The 21,675-nt window shown below is 42.9% G+C and overlaps 2 protein-coding genes across 4 annotated transcripts; both read right to left on the bottom strand.

Moving 5' to 3' along the window:
• Positions 1 to 558: 558 nt before the first annotated feature.
• Positions 559 to 1,179, bottom strand: LOC131678684 (transcription initiation factor TFIID subunit 13). The gene is made up of 3 exons (XM_058958930.1): positions 1,046 to 1,179; positions 802 to 980; positions 559 to 745 (listed from the first exon to the last, which is right to left on the bottom strand). Exons 1-3 carry the CDS (start codon positions 1,085 to 1,087, stop codon positions 565 to 567), a joined length of 402 nt encoding a protein of 133 aa, XP_058814913.1. The 5' UTR covers positions 1,088 to 1,179; the 3' UTR covers positions 559 to 564.
• LOC131678682 (protein nessun dorma) lies at positions 1,170 to 20,443 on the bottom strand. Of its 3 annotated transcripts, XR_009303721.1 has the most exons (5): positions 20,032 to 20,442; positions 18,916 to 19,978; positions 18,425 to 18,858; positions 1,313 to 1,392; positions 1,170 to 1,256 (listed from the first exon to the last, which is right to left on the bottom strand). XR_009303721.1 is itself a non-coding variant. In XM_058958927.1 (4 exons), the coding sequence occupies exons 1-4, from the start codon at positions 20,263 to 20,265 to the stop codon at positions 1,369 to 1,371; spliced, it is 1,755 nt and encodes a 584-aa protein (XP_058814910.1). In that variant the 5' UTR covers positions 20,266 to 20,442; the 3' UTR covers positions 1,256 to 1,368. The 3 variants fall into 3 exon arrangements, 2 of the variants coding, with proteins under 2 accessions (XP_058814910.1, XP_058814908.1); XM_058958927.1 differs by having other exon boundaries at positions 1,256 to 1,392; XM_058958925.1 differs by lacking the exons at positions 1,170 to 1,256; positions 1,313 to 1,392 and having other exon boundaries at positions 18,070 to 18,858; positions 20,032 to 20,443.
• Between the last annotated feature and the right edge of the window lie 1,232 nt (positions 20,444 to 21,675).

The raw sequence follows: 21,675 nt of genomic DNA, 5'->3' as shown, positions 1-21,675 counted from the left end.
GGCTACGCCACATCGTTTCAATTGGGTGCTGTCCGACTTCGCTGCCGCTCAGTCGGACTTAAACTAGGGATAGCCCCTATGTTTGAGTATACCGGGCAAACGAGTGGATCACAGGTTTGCTTGCGAGAAGTACAAAGAAAGCCTCGTCCAGCGGATCCTCAGCGGCTTTGCGCCGCTTCGGATCCTTGGACTCGGCTATGCGGCGTAGCCGCATCAAACTAGCTTCGCCAAAAACCTTACTTTCGGAAGCACAATAACCCTATGTGCAAGGTTAGTAGGTAGAACTTATTTTTAGTCTCATTAATAAATTATTGAAAATTTTCGCTTTCCGGCTCTTTTTTATGAATCTGCAACACTAAACTAGCATATTCACGAAAGGAAAACATGTTTTCCACTTACAGGGGGAAAAGTAGCTAAAGTAAACAATTACCCCCAACTCCCATTTGCTTTTTTCTGTTGTTATTGAGAGCAAATCACATTCGTTTGCGAAAACGATCCGTCGTAATGCAGAATATGGCTGATTGTATTCGTGAACCATTTTGCAAAAAAAAACTACACTTATTTTCACTTGAGTTTCGCTTCAGCTCCAACGTATTTAATTTCATCAAAAGCCTTCCGTGCACGTTTCAGTTCTTCATTCATCGTGAGTAGATCCTTCACACGAGAATACTTTCGAGCGTCCTTTCTCACCAAAAATATGATGTCCTCAACTTGGACACGCCCCGTTCGTCCGATTTCCATTGCTCTGAAATTTATCAAAATTTAAAATCCATAACTGCTAGTAATTAGGAAGGAACCAACCTATGTGTCATTTCAGTAATGAACTCAATCACCAGATCCTCTAGTAAATCTACACTTTCCGTGTAAGGGTTCTGATCATCTCCGAATCCGTACATCATGCACCGTAATTCCTTGCTAAACAGACGTTTCCGTCCAGCAGTGGATTCGATCTGAACCTCTCCCAAGTCGTCTTCATCGAACTGTTTATAGAAATGAGAACTGGTATACCAGCCACCGACCGTACTACCGGTGGAGACAAACTTACTTCGGCTTGGTCAAAAGTTTCCTCCGCTTGGTTAGCAGCCATTATCCAGATTTTTATTTGTGGTAGAAATGGGATAAACCTCGGGACAGACAATAATCGCGAACAAAACACTTGTATACTATGTAGTTTATTATCAAAAACTATACTCGTTTTAATATACAACTTTGTTTAGATATCAGTAGTGTAAAAACTAGAAGCGTCAGTAAAACAGCTGTCAATACGAACCGTTATATTTATAGCATAACGCATGAAACGTAACATACGCACCAGGTTGCCATCATATATTCGCTTATCAGAAAGATTTATTACAGGGCTACACATAATCACTCCTCCATGCTTTTGCGTTTCTACAAATAATGAACATAAATAAATGATTAACGATGTTCTAATACATGTGTCTATCAAGCAAATAAGTCCATATCAGTTTAGAATATGTTTCTATGTATCTAAAAAGGAGTCATGTAGCGTCTGTCGTCTTACAATGAATTAAATTGGGAAATTAAGCCATGTGCTGTTTTAGTGTCTTCCTGTTTCCTTGTATAACAATTTGTATCAAATTAGAGAAAATGCATTTAATTTTCATTTTTGCATCAACTTTGCACTCCTTCGCAGAAACGTTTGTTCAACAAACGCCCAACGCTGATCCACTTTGTTCGACGTTTTATTGAATGTAGGGCAAGTTTTTTGTGGGGTTTTGACGTCTTACACGCAACGAAAAGTCTGAAGTTACGTAATTTATTACAAATGCCCTGTCCAGAGTCGCGTCGAGCTTTAGGTAATAACAGGGGTGCGAGGAAGATCTCAAATGCGTGTGACAAGAAATACATTCATGTAGGTACAATAAAAACACCATGTATAATTTGGTGAGTAAAATTATCATGCCCAGTGCAGATTATAGGTATATTGTAGCATTTTCAGCACCATAGGAAAACTTAAGGAATTGTTTTTCTTCTTGCCCATTTCGAAGTGATTCCTCCATATTCTTTTTTTTCTTTCTTTTTCTTTTCCTTTTTTTGTTTCAAAATATAGGAAACAATACTGTGCTCAGCACCAAAGATGACGTCGACTGAACATGGAGAAATTTATTTATTACAGTCACATGGTATCTGCTATATATGGATAAAGGTAAATGATCAATTACATCAAATTCCTCCACATAATATGTAATAAATTTCATATAACGAAAGGTCATTCGTTATCGAGCACTCAGTCGAGATAGAAGTCTTTTGTCATCGGTCCGTACACTCTATAGCGACAAATAGTGTTAATCCGCGTTCAAGGTTATTTGCACACTCTACGCCTAGTTGAGGTTTCAGTATTTTTTCCCTTTTGTGTTTCTGTTTCTGTACCGTTAGCCGGTCAGTGAAGTGAAGCAGTGTTCTTCTAGTAAGCCGTCTGGATACCGTTACCTACACAAGCTAAGTATTAGTTTTCGTTTCCCCTTCTTGGTTGTCTTAATAACGTGCACTGGGCAATAGGCCCGTGCAAAAATGACTTCCCCTGACAGCGGTTCGTCTCAAGGTGAGATGGACGTCGAAACAAAATCGGCTCCCCGGCTCAAAGTATATCCGAGCTCGGTCACCGGGCCATTTGTGATCTTCTTTCGGTCCAAAGAAAAAAAGTGTTTGAATCTGTTGCAGATTTCTCGCGTTCTGACAGACCGGTATTCGGCCGTGACAGAAATATCGAAAATTCGCCCTGATAAGCTTCGGGTGGTTGTTAACAGTTCAACTCAGGCAAATGATATTGCTGGCTACGAGCCCTTTACGAGGGAGTACAGGGTGTATATTCCAACTAGCAGGGTTGAAGTCAGTGGGGTCGTTTCCGATTCGAGTCTGAATTGCGAGGACCTGCTAAAATATGGGACTGGCTGTTTCAAAGACCCCATGCTTAAGCCAGTGAAGATACTGGAATGCAAACGTTTGCATTCAGCATCAGTCGCAGCTGACGGGAAGAAAACATACGTCAACTCAGACTCTTATCGGGTGACCTTCGCCGGCTCTGCCCTGCCTAATTACCTCCTCTTTGACAAGGTTCGTCTACCTGTTCGCCTCTTTGTGCCGCGGGTCATGAACTGTACTAATTGCAAACAATTGGGACACACAGCCTCCCATTGTAGCAATAAAGCCCGCTGTGGGAAATGCGGTGGGAATCATGCGGATGATTCCTGTGGTAGAGATGTCGAAAAGTGTCTCTACTGTGGGGGAAACCCACATGATCTCCCTTCATGTCCCGCGTACAAACTGCGCGAGGAAAATCTTAAGCGTTCCCTTCAGGGACGCTCTAAGCGATCTTTTGCAGAAATGCTTAAGATAGCTACGCCACCTGTCTCTACGAACATCTTTACCAGCTTGTCTACTGACGAAGGCGACTGTGATGAACCCCAGGAGGGAACATCTTCTGCTGTGCCTAGAAGTAGTAGAAAAAGGAAGAACATTTCCTCTTCCAAGCTTCGTCGTAAAGGCCAGAAGGTGTCTCTTCATGGTCCCCCTAAAATGACTACTCAAGGAAGTACTGTTGTAAAACCGAAGCAAGTCGCTCCCGGTCTCAGTAACCTGAGCTCAGAAAAGGAGTTCCCAGCACTTCCAGGAACATCAAAAACCCCAAGTGTTCCCATATCTCAGCCAGAGAAAGAAAACAGTGCTGGCTTAATAAATTTCTCTGACATTGTGGACCGTATTCTTACAGCGTTAAACATTTCTGACCCCCTTAAAAGTATCTTGATAAGCTTTCTCCCCGCAGTAAAAACATTCTTGATGCAGTTCACTGCGAAATGGCCCCTCCTTTCAGCGATTGTATCCTTCGATGGCTAATTCATCGAACGAGGTCAAGGATTTAATCACTGTTCTACAGTGGAATTGCAGAAGCATTATCCCGAAAATCGATTCGTTTAAAATCTTACTAAATAATTTGAAATGCGATGCATTTGCCCTATGCGAGACATGGCTCACTTCAGAAATAACCCTACACTTCCACGATTTTAATATTATTCGCTTGGATCGAGAAGACTCTTACGGAGGAGTACTTTTGGGGATCAAAAAGTGCTATTCTTTCAATCGGATCGACCTCCCCTCGACACAAGGCATTGAAGTTGTCGCTTGCCAAACCAGAATTAAAGGCAAATAACTTTGCATTGCTTCCACCTACATCCCCCCTAGAGCCTCAGTTAGCCACCGACGGCTTTGCGATATTGCGGAACTCCTCCCCGCACCGAGGCTAGTTTTAGGTGACTTTAACTCCCACGGTACGGCATGGGGTTGCCTTCATGACGATAATCGATCTACCCTACTCCATGAGCTTTGCGACAACTTCAATATGACTATTTTGAATACGGGTGAAATGACACGGATTCCTGTCCCTCCAGCGCGACCGAGCGCCTTAGATCTGTCCCTCTGCTCGACATCGCTGCGGTTAGATTGCATGTGGAATGTAGTCTCTGATCCCCACGGCAGCGACCATCTGCCAATCGTAATTAATATTGCTAACGGTTCAGGGCCACCGAATACAATCAATGTTTCGTATGACCTCACACGAAATATTGATTGGAAGAGCTACGCGTCCGCGATATCCGAAAAAGTAGAATCGACACAAGAGCTTCCTCCGGAGGAAGAGTACGGGTTCCTGGCTGGCTTGATTCTCGATACCGCGATTCAAGCTCAGACTAAACGCGTACCAGACGCGAATTCACGCGGGCGTCCTCCCAATCCATGGTGGGACAAAGAGTGCTCAGACGTGTACGCGGAGAAGGCCGCTGCGTATAAGACCTTCCGGGACGACGGGCTGCCAGCTAGCTACCGACAGTACGCGATGGCGGAAACGCGCATGAAGAGTTTGATAAAAGCCAAAAAACGTAGCTACTGGCGCCGGTTCGTCGACGGACTAACGAGAGAAACATCGATGAGCACTCTTTGGAGTACGGCCCGGCGCTTATGAAACCGAAACAGTACCAATGAGAGCGTGGAATATTCAAACCGTTGGATATTCGATTTTGCCAAGAAGGTTTGTCCGGATTCCGCCCCGGCACAGAAGATCTACCGCGCCGCGTCCCCTCACAATAACGCGAACGAAACACCGTTTTCGATGGTGGAGTTCTCACTTGCTCTCTTATCATGTAACAATAAAGCCCCAGGGCCAGACAGAATCAAATTTAACTTGTTAAAGAATCTGCCAGACTCTGCCAAGAGACGCTTGTTGAATTTATTTAATAATTTTCTTGAGGGTAATATTGTCCCTCATGACTGGAGCCAAGTGTAGGTCATCGCCATTCAAAAACCAGGAAAACCAGCCTCCTACCACAACTCGTATCGACCGATTGCAATGCTGTCCTGTATCCGAAAGTTGTTCGAGAAAATGATCTTGTTTCGCCTCGATAATTGGGTTGAAGCAAATGGCTTACTGTCAGCTACACAATTTGGTTTCCGCAAAAGCAAAGGGACCAACGATTGTCTTGCGTTGCTCTCAACAGAAATTCAAATGGCTTATGCTAGCAAAGAGCAGATGGCATCAGTTTTCCTAGATATAAAGGGGGCTTTTGATTCAGTTTCTATCAAAATTCTTTCTGAGAAGCTGCACCAGCATGGTCTTTCACCGACTCTAAACAACTTTTTGCTAAACTTGCTGTCTGAAAAACATATGCATTTTTCGTATGGTGATTTATCGACATCACGAATTAGCTACATGGGTCTTCCCCAGGGCTCATGTCTAAGCCCCCTACTCTATAACTTTTACGTGAATGACATTGACGAATGTCTTGTCAATTCCTGCACGCTAAGGCAGCTTGCAGATGACGGTGTGGTCTCTATTACAGGTCCCAAAGCCGTCGATCTGCAAGGACCATTGCAAGATACCTTGGACAATTTGTCTGCTTGGGCCCTCCAGCTAGGTATCGAGTTCTCCACGGAGAAAACTGAGCTAGTCGTATTTTCAAGGAAGCGTGAACCAGCGCAACTACAGCTTCAATTAATGGGTCAAACTATTGCTCAGGTTTCAACTTTCAAATACCTCGGGGTCTGGTTCGACTCTAAAGGAACCTGGGGATGTCACATTAGGTATCTGAAACAGAAGTGCCAGCAAAGGATTAACTTTCTCCGTACAATAACCGGAACATGGTGGGGTGCCCACCCAGGAGACCTGATCAGGCTGTACCAAACATTGTCGGTGATGGAGTACGGGAGTTTCTGTTTCCGCTCCGCTGCGAACATACATTTCATCAAACTAGAGCGAATCCAATATTGTTGTTTGCGTATTGCTTTGGGTTGCATGCACTCGACACATACGATGAGTTTAGAAGTGCTGGCGGGCGTCCTTCCGCTGAAAAATCGATTTTGGGAACTCTCATATCGATTGCTCATCCGATGCGATATCTTGAACCCGTTAGTAATTGCAAATTTCGAAAGGCTTGTCGAGCTCAATTCTCAAACCCGTTTTATGTCCTTGTACTTCGATTACATGGCACAAAATATCAATCCTTCTTCATACTATCCCAACCGTGTCAATCTCTTTCATGCTTCTGATTCAACTGTATTCTTCGACATATCCATGAAAGACGAGATTCGTGGAATCCCGGATCACATACGTCCGCAAGTGACCCCAAGCATCTTTCATAGTAAATTTCGAGAAGTCGACTGCAACAAGATGTTTTACACCGACGGGTCAAGCCTCGACGGCTCCACTGGCTTCGGTATATTCAATCAAAACCTCACCGCCTCATTCAAACTCAATGATCCTGCTTCAGTTTACGTCGCAGAACTTGCTGCTATTCAGTATACCCTTGGGATCATTGATACTTTGCCCACCGATCATTACTTTATTGTCTCGGACAGCCTCAGCTCAATCGAGGCTCTCCGTTCAATGAAACCTAGAAAGCACATTCCATATTTTCTGGGAGCGCCTGCGTGCTTTGTCTGTAAGATCGTACAAGATTACCTTAGTTTGGGTTCCCTCGCATTGCTCCATTCCAGGTAATGAAGAAGCGGACTCTTTAGCTAAGGCGGGCGCTTTACAAGGTGACATATATGAAAGACCAATTAGCTTCAGCGAATTTTTCAGTATCACTCATCAGAGAACCCTCGAAAGTTGGCAAACTTCATGGAGCAATGGTGAACTGGGAAGGCTACATTCGATAATCCCTAAGGTATCGACGAAGCCTTGGTTCAGAGGGATGGATGTGGGTCGGGATTTCATTCGCGTGATGTCTCGGCTCATGTCCAATCACTACACGCTGGACGCACATCTCCGGCGTATTGGGCTCGTGGATAGCGGTATCTGCGCTTGTGGCAACGGTTATCACGAAATCGAACATGTTGTTTGGGCATGCGCCGAGTACTGTTCTGCCAGATCTCAACTATTCGATTCCCTTCGGGCCCGAGGAAGATCACCCAATGTCCCGGTTCGAGATGTACTAGCAAGCCGCGATATTCTCTACATGTCCCTTATATACACGTTCCTCAAAACCATCAATATCCAAATTTAAATACCCCTATCTTTTCTCTTATCATTCCCAGAAGTGCCCTCTTCCGCCTACCGTACCCCAACGATGGTTTGATACGACTCCAAGACGAGACAAAACATCTGTCGAATGAACCAGCAACACGAGATCTACAGTAAAACATCACACGCGCAGCGCGGTGTGTTTCCGATCCGTATCTGAGCCGTACTACGAAATCGTCTGGAGGAACCCCTGCCGGCTCGAGGAAAACCGCCCGGCGTCCCAATACTTGATACATCCGTTCGAATCTGTAATCCTGGTCGTTGATTCCTGATGCCGGAAACTGAAAGTTTATATTCCCCCCCTTCAGCCTTGTCCACCCTCTCTCCCATGTCTCTGATACACAGATGTATGACTTCACCCCTTCTCCCCTTGAATATCTTCCCAAAACTTATGTGCCCCCCTATCTTCTAGTGTTAGTTGATCAATCCGTTCGAATCTGTAATCCTGGCCGTTAATTCCTGATGCCGGAAACTGAAAGTTTATATCTCACCCCCCCCCCCCCCCCCCCTTCAGCCTTGACCGCTCTCCCTCCCATGTCTCTGATACACAGATGTATGACTTCACCCCCTTCTCCCCTTGAATATATTCCCAAAACTTAAGTGCTTAGTTTTAGTTGATCAATATTTAATCTCGTTAGGAATGCCCAACAGTACCACTACTTTAAAATAGCCCTAATTAATTCTCCTTAATCTTGAACCACTCTTTCTAGTTATTTCTAGTTAATAAGCTTGTAAAATGTTCCGCTTAGTTAATAATTAATTTCTCCTACAATCTCCCTTCTAAAAATCATAAAGTGAATTACTATACAAAGAACACACAAAATGACCCGTCCCCCAAATCTTACGAATATTATATTATACCCTCTTTTATATGTATAAGTTAGCTGCAAAGTTTTTTTTTTTAGTTTCATTATATAAAACAAAATAATATTGAAATGTGTAACCCCCTAGTTTTAAGAAATTCAAAATGTAAAACAATGAAAAAATGGCACCTTTAAGCTAACGCATACGTGCCTTATCAAATAAACAAATTGAAAAAAAATATAACGAAAGGGGATTGGGAGGGACCATCAGGGTACCTGATCGAAGCGATTTGGACAGGGAGAGTAGAGTCGCTAGCTCCCTGTTATTAACATTTCGTGGACATTGGGCGGGCTCTTCTCCCCACCTATTGGGGTTACCTTTCACATCAACGGCTTGCATTGCGACTTATTCATATGATCTTGTTATTGGAAGGAGATTCTTGAACATCCCCATGATACGTGCAAGCGAAATTGCTTACCGGTCGCCCAACTCCTTTTTGGCCCCTCGTACAATGACATGCTGATTATGATAAGTGGGTAATGCTTGATCAAGTTGAAGTGTAAGGACTACCCAGTGCTATGGAGGGTGCTCCTGCTGCAATAGGTGGCAGTAAAAGTAAGTCTGCCCCTAGCCTGGCGGTCAATATTATCCTCACTGAGAAATAAAAATGTGCATATACTTCTAGTAAGCATTCAATGAGTGGATAGACCGAATAAGTCCAATGCATAAAATTTACAGCAGAAGAAACGAGAGGCAGATAGAAAAGTATGCTACCGATGCATAAATAAATTTCTGCGTGCTGTTCGTAATTTTCAAGTTCCTGTTCTGACAATAGATGACACCAAAATTGGTGAGCCAGAGAATATGAATTAGAAATATTTATTTTCTCCAGCTTCACCAGAAGATGACAGAAAACAGTTGTCAGTAGTGCAATGGTATCCAAATTCAGATCTAGATCTACGAGCTACCGCACTCTACAAATTGTCAAAAGGAAGAAATCGAGTTACATCGAACTCGAGTCACTTTACGATATTGCCTTTTAGTTGTGCATGCGGATCGATATAATGATGAAGGCGGAAGTCGCTAAGGCAGACCCCGCAATCTACCCCCGCTGCAAACACCCTTGCCGATCTTTAATGGATCCTACGCAAAGTAGCCTCATTGGGCGAGCAGCAGGTATCATTGACCAATAACAATGACTATGATGCCACATAGTTGGTACCCACACAATGATGCGACTATAAACGTGCCGTTGACAGGCACGTTGAAAACCTGTGCAACATACCGAAGGCTGGTCAAAAGAATGCAGCCAACACGAGAAAGATGATCAACACCTGCATCAAAAACGATGAAGTCTTGAAGCACTAGGACTGGCTGGCGGATGGGCTTGGAGAACAAATGTTAGCGACAATGTTCGACAATAAGCTACGAGTCGCGTGGGACGCGTCAGAACCCGAGCAGAAGAAAATAACTGCGGAATACAAGATTCAGGTATTCCATACCAATGACTGTATCAGTGCTACGAAATTTCAAAATCAGCTACCTATTTCTGCTTGCATTTACTGAAACCGACATTCAGATTCAACGCTTCCCTCATTCATTCACTTTCCAACTGACTGAAATTTCATGCAGAATCGAACGCTTGAGTGCAGAGGAAATATAAATTCATTCACCAACCAAAGCATTCATTTGTTATTATGTCGACAGTTTGAAGGCAGAAGTTACCATCTTCTACATTTTCGAGCATAAGTGAACTGCGTAATCTATATCTGGTGCACTTTTGCTCAATAATCCCTCTCAGAGCTAGCATAGAAATAAAATTCACTTTGCTTCTGAAACCGAACATGTCCGTACCTGAAAGCGCTGCGTCGGGAGAACGAATGACGACGGAAACGAATAAAAAATTTCATTCATCGTAGCGGGCATGAATTGAATTTCGTTTTCTTTCAAGTTCATGCAGCGATGTCAATTTTTTTGAGCTCTGGACTGTATACCACAATATGGTGTTAATAAGCTCTACATAAGAGGTAAAAAACCAAAAATAATAACACAGACATGTTCTGACTATTTGATATTGAAACGAATTATTATAATACCTGAATAATAATAAAACATTTTTCATCCTTCCAATATCAAAATTTATTCTATGGAGGTATTCAATAAGGTATTGATTTGGTATATGCAAATATCACTGGAATACATAAATAATACTAAAATAAAGTATTATACCTCATTGAGGTATTAAACAGGTATTGAAAAATGTTTCTTCAATACCTGCTTAATACCACAATCAGGTATGATAATCACTTAATACCAAGTTTTGGTATGAATACCAAAAAATAGTATGCTCGGGTTATTGGCCAGGTATTTTCTCCTGGTCGGTGGTGGCCATCAGTCGGTTGTATTTGGCTCTGGCTTCACTACCAGCAGCACTGGCCCTCAGTTCTGACAGTATAGACTTGTGTTCAGGTTGAATACGCGGGCGTGCCAGGTCCTGTCACGTGCTCAGCATAAGCGGGTGATCGGTGGTAGATACATCCACCAATCCAAGGGGTAGAATCAGCAGGCTTGCTGGTTAGCAGGCCACAGGCAGCGCGAACGTTCGCTCAATCCCGTAGAATATCTTAGTGTGGACTAGCACCTGGCTAATGTTCAATGCAGTGTGAATATTGCAGCGCTTGTGCCGCCGAAAGTTGATTATTTTGATTAGTTCCAGCCGGCTCCAGTAGTCGGCTTTGATCCACCGGAAGTGTGGCGCGAAAGTGAACTGACGATTCATGATTATTCCCAGGGTTCGGTTCCTTACGGTAGGGAACGACCGCCCGTCAAGCAGGATCGGCCTTCCTGTTGCAATGTGCTTTGTGTTTCAGGAGTGTGTAATTACGCTTTCAGCGCGTGCCATGGCCTGTTCTCCGCCCTTTACTTACCAGCTGGGAGGGAAGCGAAGTGCCTACCTAGCTGCCTCTTTCATCGCTATCCGGGCCTTTCTGAAGTCATCAGCTCGCTGGTTTCGGTGTGGGTCGTCCACGGAAGCTCACAGTTCGGTGTGCCCTGGTGGCTCTCTTGATTTTTGGGCAGCATCAGTGCAATGCTTGTCGGGTATGGTTACCACTTGTCTTGGGAATGTAGGAAACAGCAGCCCTATTGAAGGTTTTGATGAGTTCGTTCAAAGTCTATGACTTGTCCCGATTTATAAGGTCGTCAACGGTCTCTTCGTTGCAGGTTGGCGTCTGGGCGTACGTGGGTCGGCAAGAACAGTCCACCTACAAACTACATCCTGCCAACACTTCCGAGCAGATAGTGACGTAGATGGCGGATTCCGTCTGTCCGCGGATAAATGTTGAGCTGCCTTTGCTGAGAACGACGACGTCGTTGTTTTCGACTACTCCGGCGATGTCGTTTCCTGTTCTATTGCACAGACGTAACCCCCACATCATGATGAATGGGGTCTCAACTTGGCCCATGAACCGTTGGAGTTTGCAACCCACATTCCGAGTTCCGCCGGAAATATACAGGGATATGATGGTGCACTGAGCTTGATATTCGATCCTCCGGGCGGTGACTATTGGTTCGGTATCCAAAGATAACGGTCAGGATGGTGTATCAACCCGAGTGGTCAGGCCCACCGTCCAGTAGATGTTAGCCCCGTTGGCGGCGTCCTACGAAAACCGGTGTCCAAACCACGATGCCGGATCCGTCTGATTCCGGATGTGTGTCTCCTGTGACTCCAGGCAGATGGGCTGAGTCTTAGCAATAATCTTTTGCAGGTCGCCAAGGTATCCTCACAGGCCATTTGTGTTCCACTGGATGGCCATTGCTTTTGATTTGATGTCAAAGGCGGTAGAGTGGAGGCTAGACGAGGGCTGGTCCGTGTTAACTGCACCACCTTCTCTTCTGAATTCTATTCCGATCAAGTCTTCTTGGTTAATCGCGGAGATGTTTCCATAACTTCCGACGGCATTGTTGCAGAGATATACAAACAGCGGACAGTTCCGGACTGAGTTATCGTACGAGCTTACCCGAGAAGAAGCAGGATCTCTCACACCAGCAGCCGCGGGGGCGTATCACAGCTAAGCGGAACTTTTCCTGACGGGACCAGCACTGGGAAGCAGGTGCTCGTGTTTTCACCATTCACATTTTTATTCGAGTTGGTAGGATCTACGGTGAGCGTACCGTTGCTCCCGTATTAGCAGGGATTTATGCTGTTGGGTGGTGGACTATTTCTTTCTAAACTTATTTTGTCTCCTAGGTCCGAAGCAGATCAATCGACTATTAATTGATACGGTAAAAATACTAGCAGTGTTAGTCTTTACTCGCGAATGCTTTTTCCTAGAACTGTGCTGTTTCACTTTCATCTTACAGCAGAATTATTCAATTATCCATATTCTAGTTATATTGATAAATATTCGGATATGGATCAGGCAAATTTTTGTTTTCTGTTGTTTTGTTGAGTAACTAGACGGATTAAGGCATTTTAAAGTTTTACAAAGAGAATTTCTGCCTATAAAGTACATGAGTTATTTTCCACGATCACCGCAAACTTAAGTCGAATAAGGCTATTCAGCATTTCCAAGAGCCGGTGTGCTTGGCCGATATAAATCATCAAAATAACAAGTCCTGAATTTCTCTTAGACTTTCTCTTAGGGACCAGTCATGCACTCCTTTCCTGAACTAGCCTCATACCCAAAGTGAAAAGAGTCGACAGTAGATAGGGTCCACACTTCCTCCCACCCAAGCGAATTGATTTATCCACTTATAAGTAGGAACAGACGTCTTCCAACCAGCCATGGAGACATCCGAACCAAAGAGTATGGACCATGCCAGTCGAAGACCACAGGCCCAGCACCTTCCCATACAGTTCCTGATGTTTTAGCAGGAATTATAATATATGTGTTAGTGCTCTTTACAGATTCCATTTCAGTGGTAGTAAGTGTCTCAATCCGTCTTTTAAAACTCGATACCATGTCGACGTCGTAAGTCGATTGTATCTTTCGGATACACTTACGGATCCTGGTGGTCAACTTTTCTACTCAAGATACTCCAGCATCTTCTTGGCGTAATAGGAAGACGCCTTGTCCGACCAGAAGACGTACTTCCCATCCGCATGATGCTCCTTTAAGAATAGCCGAAGAATTTTCTCAAGACTCTCCTCCTGGTACACTTGTTGAGTTGTGGCCAGACCGCTCGGCTTGAACCACGGCTTTGAAATCCCTCTGTTCGATATGGCGATGCACAGCATAACTTTTTTTTTCAAATTTTTGCTTAAATTTATGTTTTATTTCAGGGGGTGTAGCCGACTTGTCGCTGGAATAGTAGCTGTCATTTCTGGAATGTGGGTCTCGAGAGCGGAAAGTAACTTTCGTCGTCCAGCACGAAACGATGTCCCGCGGTAGTTATTCGTCATCCACGGGCACTGCGATTTCACGATCGTTATCCGCTCCTCCGTGTACTTGGGGGACCGAGTCTTCTTCCTATAGATGATGTCCTCTATCTTGAGGGTTCAGTGAAACAAGGCATGGGAGCAGTGATATTTTCGACCGGCATCACGCAAACTGGTTCCATCCTTGTTGTCGAACAGTTTTTTCAACACTTCCTTCTTCTTCTTCGTCAATATCTTCACCGAACGGTTGCTACCGGCCTTCCGCTCCACGCTCAGGGATTGCAGGATCCGGTAAACTGTACTCACGAGCACGTTTTCGTCTCGAAAATGGTCTACCGTAAACTTTTTCCCCCGATGACAGTACGTTTTGTAAAACCGTACAACATGCTCGCGGAGTGCTTGCGGTTTCGACTCCATCTTCGGTTGAACTGACAGCATCCGACCGAAAATAAACATGCCATCCATTTCTAGGGAGTCCAGAGAGCAATTCTCTTGGTGGGAAACAATACGCTCTTTACTTTAATTACAGAAAGGTATTGAAATCAATCTCATTTTTTATTGAACACCCTTTATCTGAGGGGAAAAAGACATTATATACCACTTTATACATATTCCTTCAGCTTATAATCAACAAAGACTGTCTGACGATTTTAATACAGAAACGCTAATGATGTGACCATCAAGGATACGTCAAACAACCATAATGTACCCCCTTCTACTCTAGTTTGGCCTTACCAAGCCTTAACGTGGGTGGCGTCGTAAAAACTGCCAAATCGGGGTTGAGAACAGCTTGAAGCTACATTTGATGCTCCAAACGTATGTGATCCAAGACTGACTTGGATAGTCCATCGAGCTTAGCTAGCATACCTTACATAACTAGACTCACTCTTTAGACTTTACCAACAATTTTCACCATAGTTGTGGTTTATATTAACATTTTCCACTTCTGGTAAAAGTCAAGCTAAAGGAATTCTTCATCCAATACTACAACTAGCTCACGTTTTGAGACTCGGACTTTGTTGTTTGTTAGTTCTACTAAAACTCCCAATCTCCCTTTCACAATGCACATAGTGGAAATGAATGGTGTAAAACCTATTTTATTTTATTAAATACTTGAGAGATATTAGCCTCTGCTCTTGGAGAAGACCAATCGACCGAATAAGGTCGTTTGGCATAAGGTCATTAGGCATAAAAGTCATTTGGCATAACGGTCATTTGGCATAATGTCCGTTTGGCATACAAGTCATTTGGAATAATGGTTATTTGGCATAATCACTGTACTGAAACGAATACTTATTAATTATAAAATTAAGAAAATCATGTTGCGATTACAGGTTTACTTGCGAAGTACTGTCGCTTCCAACGCAATAAATAAATTTGAAAAATACTTGCCACCGCCTAATGTGGCTACGCCGGTTCTATCACATTCACCCGAATGACATTCGCCCGAAAGTCATTTACCCGAATGACGTTCGCCCGAAAACCATTTACCAGAATCGACCATTTACCCGAATGTCATTAACACGAATGGACCATTTACCCGAATGCCATAAACCCGAATGGACCACTCGCCCGAATGTCATTAACCCGAATACCACATTCACTCAAGCATAATATAAAATCGGTAATTGTCTAGTTTAGTGACTTTAGTGATAGAAGTCCGACTTTAATGCGGTTTTTTGCCAATAGGATGTATTTTAACCTAAATAAACCAAATCCGAACGGGAAATGTGAAATCTTTAACCAAAGTTTCATAAACTGAACAATAACAAGTGAGCTTATACAGCGGAGCTAGTGTGATGCGGCTTGGCCGCATATCCGAGGCCAAGGATCCGAAGCGGCGCAAAGCCGCTGAGGTTCCGTTGGACGAGGCGTTGATCCTCCCGTCGCCGGAGTTATAAGCAAACCTGTGATCCTCTTGTTTGCCCGGTTTACTCAAACATAGGGGCTATAGCTAGTTTAAAGCCGACTGAGTGGCAGCGAAGTCGGACAGTGCACCAGAAAGCGATGTGGCGTAGCCACATTAGTCAACCGTACACTGACCAATGTCGCTATGCGACATCGCTTTAGGTGTTCTATCTGACTTCACTGAGGTTCTGTTGCCAACGCCACAAATGCTCTTCAGGTGCAAACTGATGCATATAGGACGCAGTTGTCAGCTCGAGCGGTGAAATCTTGTGATAAACCGGACAAAATAATAAGAAATCTTTCGGAAACACCATCGATCGAGGTAAATATATATTAAGATGTTCCGTTAACGAATTGAATCAATTAAATTAGTAATTATATCTTGCATGGTGGAAGTCCATTTGGCACAACACCGTTAGTAAACAGTAGCTCATAAATGTTATGTGACGAAGCTAGTGTGATGCGGCTTTGTCACAATTACCGAGGTCGAGGAACCGAAGCGGAGGTCCCTACTCGGCAAACCTGTGATCCATTGGTATACTTGGTTTACTGAAATATAGGGGTTGATTCATTCTTTAAATATGAGCAGTTCTTTGAGTTTGTATACCAAATAGCGCTCGCAATCAAACCGGTGATCCACTCGTTTGCCCGGTTTACTCACACTTAGGGATTGGTTCCTTCTTTTAAACATGAGCAGCTCTTTTCCCACAATTAGGGGTTGATTGCTTCTTTCATACATGACAAATCCTTGGATCTGCATGCCAAATAAGTTTGCAAAGAAACTAATGATCCACTCGTTTGCCCGGTATACTCAAACATAAGGGTTGATTCCTTCTTTCAAAACAAGAGCAATTTCTTGACTCTATATATCAAATAGCTCTCTACGTAATATTGGATTTCGAGACAGGATGATTCTTTCACCTAATTCACGGATGATTCTTCCATCTAAACCAAAGTTTTTTCAGAAAAATAAAACAACGTCGTCAGACAAAATATTCGGAAGATCACCGAATACAACTAATTTACAAACAAGTTCAATAACTTCTTGGATTTCTTGCCCCATCAAGGTATTCCAATGGCACTCGAAAAATTGAGGAAAAGTTGTCCAAAGGCTCTCGACGATTTTTTGGATTATATTAGTAAAAAATGTATTTTTGGTAGGAAGGAAACTAATCAAAAAGTTTCTCGATAACCCTTCTTTGCCCCCCGCTTCGTGGTCAGTTTTCGAAAATGTATCGACAAAGATTCCTAGAACCACCAATAATGTGGAAGACTAGCACAATAAATGGAACGATTTGTTAAGCCGTGGAAATTCTATGGTGTGTTGAAGCAGTTGCAGCTTGAAGAGAAAAACCCTAGTACGTATGTTTTACGCACACTACAAGCGGTAGCAACAGCTAAAAAGTCTAAAAAGAACTCACGAAAGGACCTAAAACTGGAAACCCTAGTTAAATCATACAAACCAGGTGATTGGATTAACTATTTGACTGGTATAGCTTTAGTGTTAATTTCTTCATAGCATCAAATGTAATAAAATTTGTATTTCATCTTAATAAATTAAATTTTTTCGATTGACATTTCGATGTTTTTCGGGTATATGGAATTCGGGCGAATGGCATTCGGGTTTATGTTGCATTCGGGCGAATGTCTTTCGGGTGTTCGTGGCATTCGGGTGAATGACATTCGGGTTTATGTGACATTCGGGCAAATGTCCTTCGGGTAAATGGCTTTCGGGCGAATGTCATTCGGGCGAACGTGACAGAATCATAAAAAACTATTTGCTACCGTCTAATGTAGCTAGGGCGCTTATCTTCTCGTGCTAATTCCAAATGACCCTTATACCAAATGACTATTATGCCAAACGCCCGATACGCCAAATGCCAGTTGACTGTATGCCAAACGACTGTATACCAAACGGGCTTATGCCAAATGGCCTGACACCATTTGATCCACTGCGCATTCAACTCTAAAAAAACACAGTGACTGAGAAAATCATTTCAAAGAGCCAATGGTCAATCGTCATTTGTTAGGCTAAACCAAGTTTCGACTTCATTAATTCTCATCAGCACTCCTTTTCTTGCGGAATATCACTGCAGGACTAGAGGTTTGGTCGGAAACACAAACGGCCAATTTCTTCACCTAGATGAAACCCGGTTTTCGGCTAATTGGCCACCAGCAATCCAAAAACTGGTTTTCAGCGAGGCATAAAAGTCATTTCAAGCCATTCGGCGCTAGCTTACTCCTGTGCCTAAGTTAGTGTCTGATTTGACGAAGTCGTAGCGCAAATTCCATAACTAATTTGAAGGTGACTGCTAGCGTTTTCTCAAAAAAATGTCAAATTTAAATTGACGAAACTCTTTATAACCATTATTTTACCCAGAACGTGCTACCGTGTACAATTTGAGTCAGTTGAACAAAAGATCTGGAACATTACTAAATTCAGCTCTGAAATATTAGAACACCCATGTCACGAGCACAAATCAAACATTCCATTTTATTCAACTAGACTAATCAACATCTATTACAGTATCGTTAATCTCTATTATTTCGAGCGATTCCTCCACAGAATCCGACGACTCTTCACACTCGCTTAAAACTAAACCTTCTAATAAATTAGATTTTTCATCGGGATCACATCTGGACTGACATATTTCTTCGTCCATGCTTTCGGTTAAATGTCCGTTGTTCAGTTCGTCCGTACCGTCACGGTCGTCTGATCCGATGGATCTTGACAAGTGTTTCCAAGAGTGATCTGAACTGTCGGCTTCAAGTGCTGTATAGAAAAGAGTGCTACTTACATTAGCCACCATAGCGGGGTTCAACGAATCTCGACATTTTTCCTGACGCTGCTCCTCGACAAAGCACGAATTGTTAAATTCACCATTATTGCTTTTGAAAATCACGAAATTTGATCTTCCATTGCCACTAAAAAGGCACGATCCTTCAAACTTAAACTCCGGGCGCTCAATTTGGTTGTAGTCGCTGTAAGTGCAACAAGTTTCACCTGTGCTGAAGGTTTGTAGATCATCAACTTCCAGCGAAACTCCGTAGTCTTTGCATTGGTTAATTTTGGACGAAAGAAAACTAACAGTACAACCATGCAGAACCTCGATGCCGTTGATACAATTGTGAATGATACTGTTAGAAAGTAGAATCCTACAATTATGATTCGAATAAATGCCGACTGAAAAATCCTTTATGACACAATCATCGAAACGAATACTAGAATTGCCTGAAAATAAGAGATGTCAGTTACACGTACAACACTTGCTTCAGAGCGAAATTATACCGAAAACAACAATGCCCTGCTTTGTCGTTGAATTTGCATCTCCCATAAAGTAACAGTTTTTAAACGTGACATTTCCCCGTTTCACTAGCACACCGGTACGAACATTGATACAGTCCAGCATTACATTTTCAAAGCAGTAATCTCCGTCGACTGTAATCAGCACACTATTATCATCTTTGGAACTCATAATAGCTTTCTCTTCAACCGACTCCATCTTTTTACTTTCAAAGATTTCCACGAAACGAACAGGACTGATTGCCCTTATCGCTCCCCCATTGTTGAGGTATTCTAGAAACTTGATTAAATGCCTACCAGGTGGCAAATAAAGTTTATCAGAAGGTTTGCACCTTTCTAAAGCCCCCTGGAGGGAATCACAAATCCGGACGACTTTATTCTCATCAATAGTCAACTTCGCTTTGGTCAAGTATTCGATTTGTTGATCCACTGTTCCGATGTGAGTTACAACGAAAACATCCGCAGAAGCTTCATTATGAACATTTGATCTTTCAAAATAGCTGATTTCATCCGAAAATCGAACCTTTTCATAAATTTCTCTCATCGCTGGGTTCTCCAAGATTTCAACTTCGTTCTTAATATAGTTCAATCTCAGATAAATCTCCATCAAATCACTGGCTTTATTTTGTCGAAGCAAATCCTCATCGTCAGACTGATTTTTGTTTTCCTCTTCTTCCGCATCTAGCATCTCTCTCTTTTTTTGAATATAGTTAGCCTCGGCCAGCAAAGCCATAATATGCGATGATAATCGCTTCGACATGCTCTTATTCTTCAAGTCATAGTAAAATTTGATCCTTCCTTCCAAATGTTTTTCAGCCCAGTCATTCCGTTCGTCATCATCGTCGTTATCCCACGGCATCCAAATGTGTTGATAGAAAAACCTCAACTGATCTAAACAATTTGCCGTTCGATCAACATTTAGAGCATTGTTTTCCTGCTCCTTCAGCGGCCAAAGTTCCTCTAAAGACACTATCTGTTTGTCCGGCAAATGCACGTCATCCTGAACCGCTTCAATTAGGAATATAGCTTTTAATTCATCAAACAGCACCTGTAACGTAAATATTGCGTCAATCGGTATCTATTATAACACATCAAACTAACCTGTTCTACGGTCCCCATCACGACGGTTGGATATTTAACTGAAAGTTCCTCACAAACTACCCGCGGAATTCGCCAGAGTGATTGCCATCCCGTTGGTTCTATTGCTATTTCAATGTAGTTAGCCCATTCGTTTCGAACAGCGGATGCCACTATCGGAATTCCGCGGGCGCTAAGAATGTCGTGTGCTTCTTGTAGTCGAGTGAGTAGACTCTTTTCAAACTCGTAAACCTCCATATTCCGGAAAACCTTTACAATTATGGTAGAGTGTGTGATGTATTAGCAACTATGTTAATCGATTAATCGAAACGTTATCTGATTTTTAGAGTACAACGGAAATTATGCACGCGTATTGGACGTTAAAATACAAAACTTTTTCCACTTTTTTGAATATTTTGACGTTTATTTTTGGACTTGTTCTGGCGGGCTATTTCTACATCCAGGGCGGGCACCCCAAAACATGCATAGCCCAGTTAAGCTCAACCGGAAATGAACCGAAATTCTGGCTGGTTCCATCTCGTATTCCGGCTTCAGTGACACAACCGATTCCAGTTAGAATAGGTTGTGTCACTGAAGCCGGAATACGAACTGGAACCAGCCAGAATTCCGGTTAATTCCCGGTTGAACTTTACCGGGTCCTGATTCAACCCTCTAAGAACGGTTGGTTTCAAAATCGTCCAATGAAGGACGTTCGTTGGACCAATTTGGACAACGTCCAAATAACCGTTCAACGAACGTCCATCGTTGGACCCGTGTTGAACGATTTTGAAACAATTTTTTGGACTTCTCAGTGGGAAAACATGGCGGCAGAGATGCCAGATTTGAAGATTTATCTTCATTTTGAAGACATTTAAAATGTTGTGAAGACGTGTTTTTCATTTTGAAGACAATTTTTTTTCTGGATGTCTGACTAATTTTTGGCAGAATTCTGGCTCAAAATCAATAACCGATTCAGAATCCTGGCCGTTGAAGAAAAATGAAGACATTTTTTTTATGAAATGTGAAGATATTTGAAAATTATACCTGGTATCCCTGCATGGCGGAGCAATCTGTCGTAATTTTACAGTAGCGATCGCGTCATTTAAAAACAATCGTTATTTTGTATGGAGCACCTTTAGAATGCCTCTGTCACGTCGGTTCGTCGGTGGTCGTCCAACAAACGTCTTTCATTTGGAGATTGGAAAAACAACCGTTCTTAGGGGGCAGTAACGCACAACCGTTTCTAATTAGAATCAGCTGTGTCACTGGAGCTGGAATACTAGATAGAACCAGCCAGAACTCGGGCTGAACTTTACTTGGACTCCATACTGGATTCGTTGATGGTTCCGGAATGGTTTGACTGGGGACCATGGATTTGAGGTCGGCTGTTGCCCGGTCAAACCATTCGGTATTTTATTCGGAATCCTGAATGGAGTCAGTATGGATTCCAACTCAAATGCAACAACCGATTCTAAAACCGATTGAGACGGAATCGGTCGTTGCATTTGAGTTGGAATCCATACTGACTCCATTCAGAAATCCGAACCGGTTCCCGAATGAGTTTAACTGGGTGATGTTGAGCAAGAATTCTACCAGAAACCAGTCATATTTCCGCATAAAATTGTTTACAAAATGTAAGAAATGAAAAGAGATTATATGATAGGCCCA

Source organism: Topomyia yanbarensis, chromosome 2 (assembly GCF_030247195.1).
Source record: "Topomyia yanbarensis strain Yona2022 chromosome 2, ASM3024719v1, whole genome shotgun sequence".
In the NCBI taxonomy this organism is placed as follows: Eukaryota; Metazoa; Arthropoda; class Insecta; order Diptera; family Culicidae; genus Topomyia; species Topomyia yanbarensis.
The sequence above is the reverse complement of the archived record's forward strand: the minus strand, read 5'-3'. Positions and strand labels throughout refer to the sequence as shown.

Coding starts and splice junctions, on each gene's coding strand:
- LOC131678684 (XM_058958930.1), bottom strand. CDS start 1,087: ATGGCTGCTAACCAAGCGGAGGAAACTTTTGACCAAGCCGAA. Junction 981..1,045: donor AAACTTTTGACCAAGCCGAA/GTAAGTTTGTCT, acceptor TTCTATAAACAG/TTCGATGAAGACGACTTGGG. Junction 746..801: donor ATTACTGAAATGACACATAG/GTTGGTTCCTTC, acceptor GATAAATTTCAG/AGCAATGGAAATCGGACGAA.
- LOC131678682 (XM_058958925.1), bottom strand. CDS start 20,265: ATGGAGGTTTACGAGTTTGAAAAGAGTCTACTCACTCGACTACAAGAA. Junction 19,979..20,031: donor TGATGGGGACCGTAGAACAG/GTTAGTTTGATG, acceptor TTTACGTTACAG/GTGCTGTTTGATGAATTAAA. Junction 18,859..18,915: donor GCAGGGCATTGTTGTTTTCG/GTATAATTTCGC, acceptor TCTTATTTTCAG/GCAATTCTAGTATTCGTTTC.